The sequence below is a fragment of the Puma concolor genome, chromosome D2, assembly GCF_028749965.1.
Source record: "Puma concolor isolate L17-30 chromosome D2, mPumCon1.1.hap2, whole genome shotgun sequence".
Classification (NCBI taxonomy): domain Eukaryota; kingdom Metazoa; phylum Chordata; class Mammalia; order Carnivora; family Felidae; genus Puma; species Puma concolor.
The window spans coordinates 68,864,470-68,880,001 of record NC_141677.1 but is presented as its reverse complement, the minus strand read 5'-3'; the positions used below and the strand labels follow the sequence as shown (position 1 = coordinate 68,880,001).

At 51.0% G+C, this 15,532-nt stretch overlaps 1 protein-coding gene across 1 annotated transcript; it reads right to left on the bottom strand.

Annotated features, from left to right (window-relative positions):
- Positions 1 to 598: 598 nt before the first annotated feature.
- On the bottom strand, positions 599 to 14,016 carry DUSP5 (dual specificity phosphatase 5). Its single transcript, XM_086680840.1, has 4 exons — positions 13,425 to 14,016; positions 7,987 to 8,135; positions 4,893 to 5,112; positions 599 to 2,110 (listed from the first exon to the last, which is right to left on the bottom strand). The coding sequence occupies exons 1-4, from the start codon at positions 13,801 to 13,803 to the stop codon at positions 1,710 to 1,712; spliced, it is 1,149 nt and encodes a 382-aa protein (XP_086536966.1). The 5' UTR covers positions 13,804 to 14,016; the 3' UTR covers positions 599 to 1,709.
- Between the last annotated feature and the right edge of the window lie 1,516 nt (positions 14,017 to 15,532).

Genomic DNA, 15,532 nt, shown 5'->3' with positions numbered 1-15,532 from the left:
AAGGCAATCCAGCCTTGGCTGTAAACCTACTCATTGAAGGAATTATCTGGAAGATTTAGTTCTAAGAGTAAAAAAGGGGAGTAGGCACTTATGGTGAACAGTCACCTAATTCACTTGGCCATTATTTCAACCTTTTCTGAGTGTCTCCCATGTACCAGACACAAGGAAGCTGACCACAAGCTTGGCCCTCAGCTTGGCCTTGGTTTGCTGCAACCAAGGGCCCTTGAGCTTTAAGGGACCTTCAGGATCATCTAGCTCAGTTCGCTCATTTCATTGATGAAGCATCTGAGGTTCAAGGCGAAGTCTTTGCCTGGACTCAGGGGAGTGAAGAGCCCTGAGTGGATGAATGCTCTGACCTCCTCTCCATGTGGCTTTCACCTAAGGACTTGCAAGTGAGCTCAGGGAAGCTTCTCGGTCGGAAGGCAATATTCTGTATCGTTAAGATCACCAGCTCATGAGCGGACGCACAGCCTCACGCCTCCAGCAGCACATGCATCACCACTGCCCTGGTGCTCCTTTGGAAATCGCATTCGTTTGGATCCAGGGAGACAGGCTGGGTCCCCACCTAAATGTATTCCTACCTTACCCCAACTCACCAACGACGAACAAGTGTTTTTTTTTTTTTCTTTTTACTCTTTTTATTTTGCACTATAAAAAGACAATAACAACAACAACAACAACCAGTAACATACTGCTTTTCTTCACATTCACATGGATTTTAGGAAATTATTGCCTTTTCCCCTGGAGAAAGAACCTACGGACAAAAAAGAAGTACCACATTACAAAATCTGTAAACCCCAGAAGTCCACAGCTTGAAGACAACCCCCAGGGGCAGGGATGAAGACGTGTGTCACCGGAAACGAGACAAGCACACATGAAGGACGGCAAACTGGGGAAAACGACCATTTCAATGCCACTGACCCAGACAGCGGGTGCCCTATTTCCCTTGGCACCCACTGCTACCACCTCGAAGGGGTGATTTTTGGTCTAAGGTCTGAAGAAGAGTTGCTTTGAGGAGAGGTGCAATGAGAAAGGTTCAAGTATGAGTAAGAATCATGCGAAGTCCGAAGTCAGGGAAGAACCCACGGTGGAGAGGACACCCAGATAGGTCAGTGTCTCCCTACTTCAACCGCCTGTCTCTACTGACCCCAAGAGGGAGCCTCAAAAACATCTGAGGGTTTAAAGCAGCACACAGATCGTGTCCCTCCAAACCCTGCAGGGTTACTTTCCCGACTGGGTGGTGATCAGCTTATGCCCTGAAGCAACAGAGACAGATACTGAGACTGCCAAAGTTAAAAAAGTAAGGTGGAAATTGTGCTTCCTTCAAAACGAATTGGCTTCGTAACTGCCTTTTCTCCCGGTCTAGCAACTGCTTTCTCCCATGCTGCTGCAGGGATTTATTGCCTTACGCTTGAAATGAGAAGGCAAACTTGGAGGGGCAGGGACTGGGCGGTCCTGAGAGGACACGGGGTCTGGAAGTACAGTAGTTGGCACGCGCTGTGCTCTCATGATGGCTTGGCCTTCCTTCGGTCCCGAAAACCTATCCCCGATGTCAGTGTGAAGTTCCTTTGCAAGCCTGGTGCTCACTCTCCCAGTGGGGCAGTGGGACAGAGTGAGGTCTTCGGTATTGCACAGGTATGAAATGTCCACGAGTTTAGAAAGCAGAATCACAGTTGTTCTTGGGACTGGGCTGTTTCCCCATCCCGGTTTCAGCAGGATGTGGCCGTGGCCACAGGGCTCCTGCTGAGCTCTGAGACTGTCGAGTGGGTGGGCACTGGCACCAGCACCGAGGTAGGGAATGTGCAGTAGGAACCTTGCACGTCAGGGCTCAATGTCTGCAAATGGGCTATGAATGAAGAGCTGGCTGCCTCCCCTTGGCAGGAGGGAGCCTGTGGCGTGGAAGGCAGGATCTCAGACTCATACTGCAGGAGCTGGCCCATGAAGCCGAAGTTGGGCGAGACCACACTCCTCCGCTGCTTGATGTAATCGAAGGCATCCTTCAGGCGGAACTGCTTGGTTTTCATGAGGTAAGCCATGCAGATGGTGGGCGAACGGGAGATCCCAGCCTCACAGTGGACCAGGACCTTGCCTCCCTTTTCCCTGACACAGTCTGGAAGGAAGAAAAGACAGTGAGGATGAGTTGGGACTGGAACCCAAAAGGCAATGCCAAGATACAAGCATTAAACACAAAAGTGACCTGGTTATCAAAACATCACGTCTGTTCGACAGCTGAGGTTCCTACACAGTCTCTGATGCCCCTTGGCAAGGACGGAGCTTTTGGGGTCCCACCAAGGTCTATCCCCACTTAGGACCTTTCTATCCTTAGAGGTGCCTCCTTGTTCGCCAGGATACTTGCATAGATTCTGCCCCTGAGCAGGCCAGACCTGGAGTCCAGCAGTCTCACATCCCTTCCTGGAGATGCCATCTTAACTCAGGTCCCGTGGATGGGTTTCGAGAGGGCATTGGGAAATCCTTGACATTGCGTGCAAATTTATTGGGTAGGCACATTTCTCTGAGAGGGTCCCAGGTACAAAGACTGACTTGGAAAAGCAATTCCTGTCTCTCAGGATCTGAGTCTTATGGTGATGACCCAGTAGTCCTCTCCTGCTAGAGGCTTGTCAGCCTCGCTGGGCACCCTCTCTGGCTGTGCCAGGGGAGGGATGCTTGGCTCAGCTCCCAGGGTTCCCACCACCAAACATACAATAAGTAGTGCACAGCCACTAATTATAGCCCTGGCTAAGTGACGCTTACTAGACCGGAGGATATAAATGGCTTTCGCAAACTCCATCTTGCACAACAACGGGAGTCACTGCCATCAAGCTACCACCATCAGTCAGCATTCTTTTAGCTCAGTATGACTAGGGGGTGCCCTCCTTTCCTGTTCCACTCCTCTCCCCCAAAGAACTACAATAGTTAAAAATGAGGGGCAAAAGGTTACACACATACACACACCAATTAAAACCCACGAAAAACAGCCGTTCCAATTCCCTCTCTTGCTAATGAGGAAATGATTACATTACGACCCGGGAAGTTCGATGATGTACCTAGCACTATGTGAGGCCACAGTACACAAAAACACTGAAGGTTTCGAAGGGAAAATCAAGTCAGCTCCCTTACCCGCCTCCCTCCTCAAGTTGGAGACGTTTGTAAATGAATCCGCAAGATCTAAAACATCAAGTTCCTGAGGAGGCAGGGAGGAACCCTGGAGTTTCCCCAGCAGAACGGAAATCCCAAAGGACGCGCTCAGTGTAGCTCATTGGAGGTACCCCCAATTTAGTCTGACTCAAAAGAAATAAAGCCCCTGTAAGTTAGTTCAAAGGGGACCCCAACCCCTAGGATTGCAGGGTCATGGCTCCTGATTTTCTTTTGCTCCTTGTAGGCTAGCTTTTAGTTGACCAGTGCTGTATCCAAGAAAACAAAGGGCTTAGAGCGTGTTGCTTCCGCTCTACCCCTCAGGGCTGGTGTTCCATGTGACCTTCCCAGGGCCTTCCCCTGGGAAGGAGGTCAACACAGGGTATGGCCTCAGTCCCTCCTTTTACCAGGAGGGCAAGAAGTCTGGGGAAAAGCATCCTGTGCTTTCAAAATGTTGTCGGTTTGTGCGGTTATGTACACAACACACAGGATGGGGAAGGAGGGTTCTGAGAAATGGACGGGGGCGGGTTTCATGACCTCACCGAGGAGCTATCTAGGTAATTAAATAACTGGCAGAGAAGGGCAAGGCATTCCCAGGGTCAGGGAGACAAAGTCAAGGGTTTCCCACTCGCAACCCATCATTTGGGCTGCCTCTCAGAGAGCCAAAGGAATCATCTCAGGCCAGAGGCTCAGGGGACCAGGACATGGTCTTTTTGCCTCTGGTGAGTTTTCCAGTGGGTTTCCTGTAGAGGAGAAACCATGTGCGATGAGCACTGGGCCCACCAGGTGGCCAAAGCTAGGCGGAGTGGAGGGTGGGGGGGCTTCAATTGCTACCCGCACTAAGTAGTTATTGATGTGGCCAACATCTGCCTTTCCCCCTCCAAAAGCCCTCCAAACAAGATAAGGAAAATCACATCTCAGCTTCAACAGCTATGCATATTCAAGGGAAAGAAGGACTCTGGGAAAGAAGGCAAAACCACAAGGTTGGGGAGTGGTGTTTGCAAGTCTGAGACAGCAAAAAGTCAGCCTTGCAGCCAAGGAAGAGGGATGGGGGAAAGGGAAGATGTCAAATGAGAGAAAAATCAAGGTTATGCTGAAGAGGTGGGGACCCAGGGCCCAAAGCCCTCTCCGGGCAGAGGGGCCAGAGGCTTCCAGGCCTGCACAGGGGAGGAAATGATAACTGCCTAACACAACGTACAAAAGATGACAACTTTTCTGTGCGCAAAGCATGAAGCTTGATCAAATGCTATCTTTAATCCAAAATTAGCTGAAAATGCAAAACAAATTGCCCCTAAAGCAGTCTGCCAAAAACCATGAAAAGCTGCCAGGGCCCTCGGGGCTCAGCGTGTTAAGCAGTGCTCTCTCAATCCTTCTGTTTGCTTTTTAAAAATACCCCAACCTACGTAGGAGCACAGTTGGGATGGTTCTTTCCTTCCCTTGCTTCCCTGGCGTGGGGCATTACGCACGGACACACCGCATCCCACCCAGCTTGAAAAAATAACACGAGTGGCAGTGAGTACTGCCATAAAATGATATTAATTCATTTATCTTGCAAATTAAAGCTCCTATTAATAGCAACTCGAATCCTCCCCTCTGTGTCTTTGGTGGCTGCAAACCTTCCCGGCTCCAACTCCTGGTGGTTGCACAGACAAGACGCTTGTTTTTCTTCTTGGCAAAGGTAGCCTCCATCAGTACAACAGAACCAGAACAGGTGCCCTAGGCAGCTCCCCAAATAACGGAGGGCGAATGACTGAACCTACCAATGAAGTCTATTGCTTCTTGAAAGTGGGAGCTAATGTCAGCTGTGTGGCTGTCTTCCACGGGGATCCATTTGTAGTGTAGGTGGGTCGTGCAGGACTCGGAAATCCGCCGTGAGACATTCAGCAGGGCCGTGATGTGCAGGTTGGCGAGGAGCTCGCACTTGGATGCATGGTAGGCACTTCCAAGGTAGAGGAAAGGGAGGATTTCAACTGGGCCGCCCTGGAAGCAGGGGCAAAGGATAGCCAGGGAATATCGGATTAGCTTGCTCATTTAGGAGAGGAAACAAAACAAGTCTGACCTACTTGTTGGAGGGTGGGAGGTTCCCTTTCTGGTTTCCAGGTAGAGAGTTCAGAGCCAGGGTAGTTCAACCAGGAGTGTGGGTGGAGCCACCACCCTGGCCAACTCTCTACCCTACATTGCTACCTTGTGACTCAGTAACGGCAAAGCCCACACAGCGAAGATTTTCGTTTTCTTACACGTATTGATTGAGGAGGCAGGAAATGCTAGCAGCTTCCCTGTGCTGATGGGGACGAGAAGCTATGTGTAATGGGAAGAATCGAGAGGCTAATGTCCCAAGTTCTAGCTGCCCTGACAGAACCAGGGCAAGCCTTTTAACCTTGGGGCAAGCCCTGTTTTTTCTCTCAGGGAAGCAGATAAAACTCAACAAGATGAGAACCCTGCTTTACAGTCCTGATATTTTATAGTGTATCTTATCAAACCTAGGACACTGATCCTAAGGTGCATGTGGTTTTAGCGATGTTAAAATGTGCCCCCCAAAAGGATGCTTCTTAGAAGTGAAAACAACCACTGTTTACCCAGGATCCTTAAAGAAAAGCTGTTAAGCCATGTGCAGAGGGGCTTCTCCCACACCTGATCTTTGTCAGGTAGCGCCGAGGGTTCGTGAAAGATGCTTACATCAGCCTTTTGGAAGGCCACCCACACACCAGGATTCCCGTTAAGGAGGATCCCAGTTAGAACCAGAGACCATCTCCCCTGAGGCAAAGTTAAAAGGAACAGCTAGACTGTGGCAGTCTTAGCATCTCCAGGGTGGCAAGACAAGCCAGTCAAAACTGGAACAATGGGAGCCCCCCCTCCCCGATTTAGAGGGAAACACTGTGCTTGAGGGGGGACAGTGGCTACGTCTTTGGGAGCCTCTCCCATATCATCCATCTGCTTCCTGTGTTTCCACTTCCTGTCCTGGAATAAAGTCGAATGGAAACTCAGCCAGATCCACAGTAGGGAAAGAGGCATAGGATGAAGGACAGCAGCAGGCAATTCTCAAATTACCCATCATGCAGTGTGTGCTTTTTCTTTCCAGAGAAATCAAGTGTTTGGGCAAAGGTCAGTTTGGCTAATCAGAAGAAAGTTATGGACGATTTTACAAAGGATAGTAAAAGTAACAACTAGTTATTTTATTAGCACCTACAATAGCTGGCCCCGGACTTAATACTTTATACACACCTACATAGATCTCTCTCTCTCCTTTTAGTGCCTTGGAAAACACTGACAAACCGGGCCTGGGATCTCATCCAGTTACTTATATAGCCTAGATCAACACACTCCTGAAACCACGTTTCTTTGCTTTTCTGAATCCTGTTTAGACTCAAGAGGAAGAAACCCCAAAGGTTAACACGACCTTGGCTTGGCTTCTCTCAACGCAGAAGCGCTTCTAAGAAATAGCACGAGGGGGTTCCCCAGATGAACCCTGGAGACACATCAGGGCCTCCCCAGTCCTCTCGGCCAAAGGTCTGTTGTGCTTTCATGATATCCTGCCAATTCTTGTTTCTCTTTCACTTTCTGAGAAGTGAGGGGAAAACACCACCCAAACAAACAAAAATAGGAATCCAGCTAAGCCGCATGCCCATGGCTTGAAAGCTTGAGAGTTCATCATACGCTGTATTTTCAATAAAGAAAAACAAAATAATAACTGTGGCACCTTGCCAAGCTAATGGGCTCCCTGACCCAGGATCCCATTCAAGGGAAGTCACTTGGCTTTACTGGGAAGTTTATTCGCAGGGGCAAAGCTCTGCTCATGCTAGGCAGCTGGCACTTTAAACAACAGTCAGACGTCTTCCTTTTTATGATCTGGATATATTCTTATTTTGTGGGAAAGCCTTGAGAAGCTCCTCCTACCAGGTCAGGTGGCTAGGATGGCCCCTTTCTAAAAGAAGGCATGTAGAAAACAGAACAAGGTCTTGCAAAGAACCAGAGTTGAGAGAAGGGAGGAGGTCTGGGCCTACTGTTGCCAGGATTCTTTGCAGACAGATCATTTCACCAGCTGTGAGACAAGTTTTTTTCCCTCTGTAAAATGGGAAGGTGGGCTTTGATCTATGGTTTCTGCCAGATTTGGGACCTTGCCCACCTTTTGCCCATCCTCCAACATTGTAGGTAACCCCTGACTGAGCCTTCCACATTTTCATCCTTTAGTGAGTTGTCAGAAGGTATAAATTCTTTGAAGGAAACCGCCCCCCCCCCCCACATTTGTATGAGCATGAAATCCTCTATAATATCTCTTGATCTGCTCTGGTTTCTGAATTTATGGAATTGTAAGCACCAGAAACCCTTAGAGACTGCTTAGCCATCCCAAGGGTTGTTTCTCCACGACCCTCCCTCAACCTCCCCCCCAGCCCCATTTCAGTTAAAAATAACAAGACACACTTTGACAGGTACTAGGCTGGTTTGTAGAAACTGCAGAGCATGAACAATTCAGGAAAAGATCAGGAAAGATCAACACAGGAAGCCTGAAAGTCGGCTCTGAAACACCTTCAGGGAAACCTAAACCGATATTTTGAAGCTTCTCTGCACTTCCTAGGCCAGCTAATAATAATGTATCTTTCACTTCCCCTTTTCTCCAGAAGCTGTCAAGCATCCTGTGGCTCGTTTGCTCTTGTCAGCTTGTTTGCTGGAAAGAAGCCCATTTGGATGGGCTCTTGGATGGAAACTCAAGTTGGCAAGTAACAGCTCTCTGAAGCTCCAGGGCTCTGCCCAAAACCCTGATCCACAAAAGAACGAACCGGTGCTGCTGAGCGGGGAGAGGAAGAGCTGGGGTGCCGAGGAAGGAACAGAGTCAGCAGCCAAGACCACACCACGTACCTGGTCATAAGCCGGCCTGTAGCTGATGCTGAGCACTGGTTTCCCACACTGGTTCATGAGGGCTTTCTCGGTTTCAACCTTCTCTTGTGAAATGGGTTGTACATCCACGCAACACTCAGGATATTCTGAGTAGAAGTTGTCATATCCTCCTGCAAGGAAAACAAAAAAGGAAGAGAGATGTTAAGCATTGATTTCTCAGGCTTTCAGAAAATGCCCCCAATTAGTCAATACCCCAAGTGTGGAAGAGTCAAGAATATTATGCTAACACAGATTCCGGTCTTACAGAAAAATTGAACCAAGCCAACTAATAGCTTTGGAATAGAAATGGGCTACACCCCCCTCCTCCCGCCCCCCCCCCCCCGACACACACACACACACACACACACTTTTTTCCCCTCTCTTCTAACAAGCTACAGTTCAGAGAGGCAATGATTAACTTTTTGCGTCTATCAGAAGCAGCTTAAACTGTGAAAGGAAATGTATCCGACATCTGGCAAATATTAACCAAATCCCTCCAGAAAACAAAAGCTATTTTCACTTGTTTGTCTAAAATGCAGGTGTGATTATACAGAATTTCATTCATTTGCAAGAAGAGACTCCTAAATTGGTTTGCTTCATCCCTAGCCCATTAGCTCTGAACTGGATTATAGACGGAACCCTCTCTATTCATAAGGGAATGGGGGCCAATATGAGGTTTAAACTCAGTGCAATAAAACAACCCTGCCCTTTCGCACTCCCAAGGTGCTCAGAACACTGCTGACAATCCTCTCTATAGGTCTGATTTTGAGTAATCAATCTAGTTAATTAACTTCCAAACCAAACTGGAGACCCAAGGCCTTTGGAACTTAATTCTCAGTCCCAGTAAGTAAGAACTGTCTCTCTCCCCTTGAAGATCACCTCACCTCCCTGACCTTTCTCCACGACTACATATCCTCAAATGATAAACTTCTCCAGATGGGTCACTTAAGGTAAAACCTATCTGTGACCAAGTCATAGAAACTTGGGTATACAAAGAAGTCTCAGCTATTAAATACAGAGAACAAACTGAGGGTGGATGGGGGATTGGGGGAGAGGGGAAAATGGGTGATGGGCATTGAGGAGGGCACTTGTTGGGACGGGCCCTGGGTGTTGTATGTAAGCCAATTTGACAACAAACTATATTCATAAAAAAATTTTTTTAATGCAAAAAAAAAAAAAAAAAAGTCTAAGGCCCAGCACTCAGTGGGAAAGAACCAAATAAAAAACTGGCCTCAGAAGCCTCAATGAATAGGCCAGCTTTACTTGGGGACATCCTTGCTCCCAATCCAAGAGGACTTAAGGCCCTTCCAAGAGCCTCCAGAAAACCTGCTTCTAATTTTTTTCTGACCCAGAAAATTCACTTGGGGTCAAATCATCAATTAGATACACATTGTAGAGGCCATGTATTTTCTACAAAGTCCCCTCTTTCTTCTGTCTCTTGGTGTTATTACAGCCCCACAGTGAAGCATGTGGTGGTTCTAACCCCCTGCAGTAGACAAATGGTTAATGGATACCATGGCGGTCTCCAGCTCCCTCCCAGAAGCTGCAGCCAATTCCTAGAATGAGTCATCTTGCCATTACTGCTTCCTCCCAGCTTGCTGGAACTGCCCCCGCCCCCAGTGAGTACACTCAAATCTCCTCTGTGGTCACTTTAACAAAAAGCCCATTGGGCCTCCCCAGATGAGCTTCTGGACCTCTAGGTCAGTCAGGACAAAAGACCACGCCAGAGAGCAATGGAGGTGGAAGGTGGCAGTGTTTGTGGTTTAGTTTCCCCTTCCTCCCAACCGTAGCCCCTAGGCCCTTGCCCTCCTAGGAGGCAGAAAGAATGTCAGACTTACACGGACACACAGACACACAGCTTCGCTGGAAGAGGTGTCCCTAGCTAGTAAATCACTTCCTGTGCCTGGGCCTCCAACATTTTGGGTTCCAGGAGACAAACTGAGTGATACGGAACAGGAATCTGGAGTAAGAGTGGCCCAGGCGTTCCCAAGCTTTCCCAAGAATGAGGCTTGGGAAAGAGAAGCAAGCCTTCAGGCTACCCCATCTCTTGTCTGTAAATAGCGCACTTAAGAGTCGGCTGTTAGGAGGACAGACAGGAGGTGCGGGTGTGGGTTGGGTCCTGCCTGCCCACTGACAAAATAAGGCAAGCAACACAGATTCTCAGCGTAGCTCTGAGGGCCAGATAAACAGCGTCCTGTCTCTTCAAGCTGGGGTCAGGAGTCCTTCAGATTAGAGGGTCTCTGTCTTTCACCCACTCCTTTCAGAGGCATGGAGAGACAGAACATTCTTCTCTGGTGCCTCACTTGAGTTGCAAGAGCCGAGACAATTCTTTTGGCTGCCTCAACCCTCTTCAGAGTGATTCTGCTTTTGATCACCACTGCATTACCAGGGGAGCAGAGAAGGTGCATGCACACTGCTTATAAATACACACTGACAATGCCATTAGGTCATCACCTCATTTTAGCGGGGTTTTTTTTGGGGGGGGGGATGAGAGGAGGATTAAGGGAAGCGTAAAAGGCATTGCTCCCAAGATCTGAAACGCCACTAGATTAAAACCTGAATTCAGGCATGCCTGGGTGGCTCAGTCAGTTAAGTGTCCAGCTCCTGAGTTTGGTTCAGGTCATGATCTCACAGTTTGTGAGCTGGAGCCCCACATCCAACTCTGCACTGACAGCATGGAGCCTGTTTGGGATTCTCTCTCTCCCCCTCTCTCTCTGCCATTCCCCCATTTGTGTGCACTCTCTCTCAAGATAAATAAGCTTAGGGGCGCCTGGGTGGCTCAGTCGGTTAAGCGTCCGACTTCAGCTCAGGTCACGATCTCGCGGTCCGCGAGTTCAAGCCCCGCGTTGGGCTCTGGGCAGATGGCTCAGAGCCTGGAGCCTGCTTCCGATTCTGTGTCTCCCTCTCTCTCTGCCCCTCCCCCATTCATGCTGTGTCTCTCTCTGTCTCAAAAATAAATAAATGTTAAAAAAAAAAAATTTTTTTTAAATTAAAAAAAAAAAAAAAAGATAAATAAGCTTAAAAAAATAAATAAATAAAACCTGAACTCACATCTGGACATGAGTTAGATAAGGAAAAAACATTTTCTTTGGCAACAACTTAAGATTTTAGTAATGTTATAACGGTAAGTATCAAGCAACTTACACTGAAAATTAAAACACACACAATATCAACCCGGCAATTTTACTGAAAGATAGTGCACATGCAAAGCATCTGGACAAAGATCTATTTTACCACACTGCCTCAAATAGTGAGGCTGAAAAGTAATCAGCCAGCTGCCACCAGGGGATTTGTTTAAAAAGTAAAATTGGGGCTCCTGGGTGGCTCAGTTGGTTAAATGTCCAACTTTGGCTCAGGTCATGATCTCATGGTTCGTAGGTTTGGGCCCCAAATCGGACTCTGTGCTGACAGCTCAGAGCCTGAAGCCTGCTTCAGATCCTGTGTCTCCCTCTCTCTCTGCCCCTCCCCCACTTGTGCTCTGTCTCTCAAAATAAAAACATTAAAAAAAATTTTTTAAAAAGTAAAGTGGACATGTATGCTCTGATATGGACAAATATCCCAAGATCGAGTTAAGTGAAAGAGGCATGAATAGAAACTATACAAAACCATTCTATGTTTTAAAGATACTCATGGCAAATTAACTTGTCTAAAGACGAACAAGAGAAATAGTGGGTGGCTGTCTCCGGAGAGTGGAAGTAGGTTCTAGGGGGTGCAGAAAACCCACTTTTCATTGTAGAGCCTTTGTGCTTTAAAAATTTTTACTTGTGTATGTTACCCTCATTAAAAAAAAAAAAAATTTTTTTAAACATGAATTTTCCGGAGATGTGAGCTGCTTACTTCCTGTGGCAGTAACTTCTAAACCGTCAGCATGACCCCCCTCCTCCCACCCAGTGCTGAAGAGGGGTGGGGAGCCGAGGTAGTACCAGGAGGAGTTTCCTGGAACATATCTTTCATGATACTTGGGGAGGCGGTAGCTTTTCCTGTATTCATTGCTAAGAACAGGAGACAAAAACCACATCAGGAAGAGAAAAAAAATCCGGGGCTAAGTGTGAAACTTCTGCAGAGCTTGGAGGGCATCCCTCCATCCCCTGAGGGCTGAGGATGATGGACAAGGAAGAGCATCTTCTGCCTGTCTCCTCCCTAAGAGGAATCAACCAGGGACAGTCTACAAGAGGTGCTAATATGGGGGCGGGGGCGGGGGCGGGGGGGGGGGGGCTGCCCATGTGATCTCCTGGCCTGGACTGTGTGAAATTCCCCAAATTGCATGGTTTTAAAACAAGGCCCTCACTCTCCATTCACTGCCCCCGAGTTCTGAACCACATCACTGTTGTATCTCAAGGCATCTGCAACAGGGTTGGCAGGGCCTTGGGGCACAGCTTGGGCTGAAGCCTCATCTCTGCACTGTGGGCTAGGTCTTTCATACATTCGAGGTTACAAAGGATTCAAATACAAGGCGGGAAAAGTCATAGGAGTTGGCCCAAGAATCATTGCTCTGTAGTTTGTCAGTCACCCACCACACCACCAGGAAGTCCAAGTCCTTTCTCCAGCAGGTGTAATGGGCTGACTGGTGGGGCAGCTTCTGGGGCATCTCAAACCAAAGGCGACGGAATCCCCTCCACCACTAAGGTCCTGAGTCCTGGCTGCACCTCTCAGGAGTCCTGGCACGACGGCCAGCCGCCCCTCACCCCGGGGAGACAGCAGGAGGCCAGCCCTGCGGGGGTTTTCTCCGGGCGGTAGAGCGAAGGGGTGAAAAGGGTGGGAAGGCTGTCAGCTCCAAATTGAGCTAGAGAAAGGTCTGGGAGGGGAGAAAGGAAGGCCGGAGGAAAACAATAAAAAGCAGTAAAATAAAATAAAATGGAAAGGAAGGGGAGGGACTCGCCAGGGTCAAAAAGGCAAGAGGGGTCGGTGAAGACAACCTAACGTACGCTTATTTTCCAGGCGGGAGGAAAGGGGACACCGCGGCGCCACGCTCCGGGGGGTGGCGACCTGCTGATCCCGCCAGATCTGTCTATCAGAAAGACTCAGAGCCCAGGCCCCAGAGAGGGCGGCTAAGCCGGCGCGGGGAAGCGGAGACCCGCGCCAGTCCTGGCCGACGGCCCCTGCCGCCGAGAAGGGGCGCCCCCGGCAGCGTAGCCAACCGCACCCACCCCGGCGGACCTGCCGCCGGGAGCTTTCGAGGAACTCGAGTGGGGAGGGGGAAGCTCTGAGCGCTGACAGTGGCGGTGCCCTCCCCAGCGCACGTCAAGCCCCAGCGTGCAGGCTCCGGCAAGTGGAGACTACCGGGTCCGGGGTCGAAGACGACGCCCCGCACAAGGAGGGGGCGCCCCGCACAAGGAGGGGACCCCCAGAGCCCCGGACTCTCCGGCGCGGTGGCAGATTGGTGGTTGGTGACAGGGAATCGGCGGCCCCGATGCGCTCACCTTTGAGGAAGTAGACCCGCGGGCCGGCGGGCAGGCAAGCGAGCAGCGAGGTGAGCACGACCCGCGCGGCGCTCTCCTCGCGCAGCTTCTGCCAGTGGCGGCTGCCCTGGTCGAGCACGACCACGGCCGCCACGCCGCCGCCGCCCTCCTGCAGCAGCCGCGCGCGCGCCGCCTCGTCGGGCAGCACGTAGCGCGCAGACACGGCGCCGCCGCGGGCCCGCCGCAGCACCACCGAGTTGAGGTTGACGTTGAGCGAGCCGCGCACGCTCGAGGCGGCGAAGGCCAGGTAGGGCCGGCAGTCGAGCACCACGCAGCGCGCCGCCGCCTCCTTGCGGAGCATCTTGCGCAGCTGGCGCCCGTCGAGCGACGTGACCTTCATGCCGCCGCCGCCCAGCGGTCGCGCGCCGCGCGCCCCGCAGGTGCCCACGGCCAGGGTGCCCGCTGGCGAGGCACGCGAGGGCGGCCCGCGAGGCTGCGGCCGGCCGACCGAGCCCGGCGCCGGAGCGGCCGCTCAACTCTTCTTTCCCGCCCCGAACGCTCGGCACCCGGCCGGGCCACTCGCCGCCCCAGAAGCCGGGGATTCCGCCGGCAGCGCGGCGTTTTATGTGAATGAGTGTGCGGCCTGTGACGTGGCTGCCCATATAAGGCCAAATATGGGTATTTCCCCGCCCCCTTCGGGCTGTGGCCACACCCCCGGGGAGCCGGAGGCGCGGGGCGGGCGCCCGGCGTTAGTCAGCCGGAGAAAGAGGAAGTGACAGGCGCCTCCCTCTGCTTTCTGTGGCATTGCGCGGAGACACTCACTCGCGCATCACCGGGGGCTGCCGGTGGGGTGTCAGGAGCGTTACGAGGCCGAGGTGACCCACGCTGTGCGGGAAGAGGAGGAAGCGGAGGAGGCAGGGCCCGGCGCCGCATAATCAGTCCGGCTTCGAGTTTCAGAGACGTAGGTTCAGAACCTGCTGGGGGCTGTGCCAGACACCGAGCCAGGCAGGGCTACGGGAGCCCGCGGCCGGTGCCCCCACCTGAATCGGAAATGAGCATTGGTCTTCACCCAAGCCTTGACGGCGGCACACGAGATGATAGCTGGGATTTGCTTCACAAGGGGTGGACTATACCGATGACTCGGGATTGGGTTTGTGTTGGTAATCGTTAAAATTCAGGGATGGGTGGGTACGGGGGGGGGGGGGGTCCCTTATACTGTGTTCTCCACTCTTCTGTTTGCTTGAAAATTTCCGTAATAAAAGTGCTGAAAAATAAAAATGGAGAGAGGAGAGCCAGCTGTTAATCTCCCCATATGGATTCTGCCCTTAAAGGATTGACAGGCCTTTTCTCTGTCGCACTCCAATAATAATTAGAATAGTTGTTTTCTGAGGAGCCGTTTTCTGGCCCCTGGAAAATCCTGTCACGGAATCAGCTGCGGCATCAACATGCATCCGTTGATGGAGCTCAGTCCCAGGCTGCTGTCCAGGTGGCTTCTGGATTTGGGGGATTATCTGTGGATCAAGTCTAATCCCAGGCTGTCTGCCCCCACCGGTCCCCAGCAGCTTCAGGCTTCCCGTCCCCAATCTTGGTGAACTGGACGCATTCACTCATTCAGCAAGTATTCTGGAGGGCCAGCTTCGCGCCAGGGGCTCTGCAAGCTGCAGGGGCAGGTGTGGGGGAAACACGTCTCTACCCTCCAGCTCATGACCAACCATTTTGTTGTTGCCCTGAGGAGGCAGGTGGGGGCTGCTCCGTGGAGAACAGCCTGCCTCCACTAGAGAGATTCTTGGTTACCACAGACATAGGAGAATGAGGTTTTTAGAAGGAAGCAGAAATCAAATTCTGAAATCAAATGCAATCAAACCAGACGCCAGATAGTTGGTTATCGGGTCACAGCTGCATTCAGTCAGAGGCGCCGTCCTGGCCCTGCCAGGGACAACAAGGAAAATGTGATGTGGGGGTTTTCCCTGGGGTTATTCATGCCAGCCTTCCCGGTAATTTGCTCCTCCTCCAGGGTCACCACCAGACATTTCAGCCCAGAGCCACACGTGCATGGAGCACCCACATGGCCGGGCTCTGTATTGGGGGCTGGACACCAAAGTGACGTGACTTCCTCTCCCTGGTTTTCC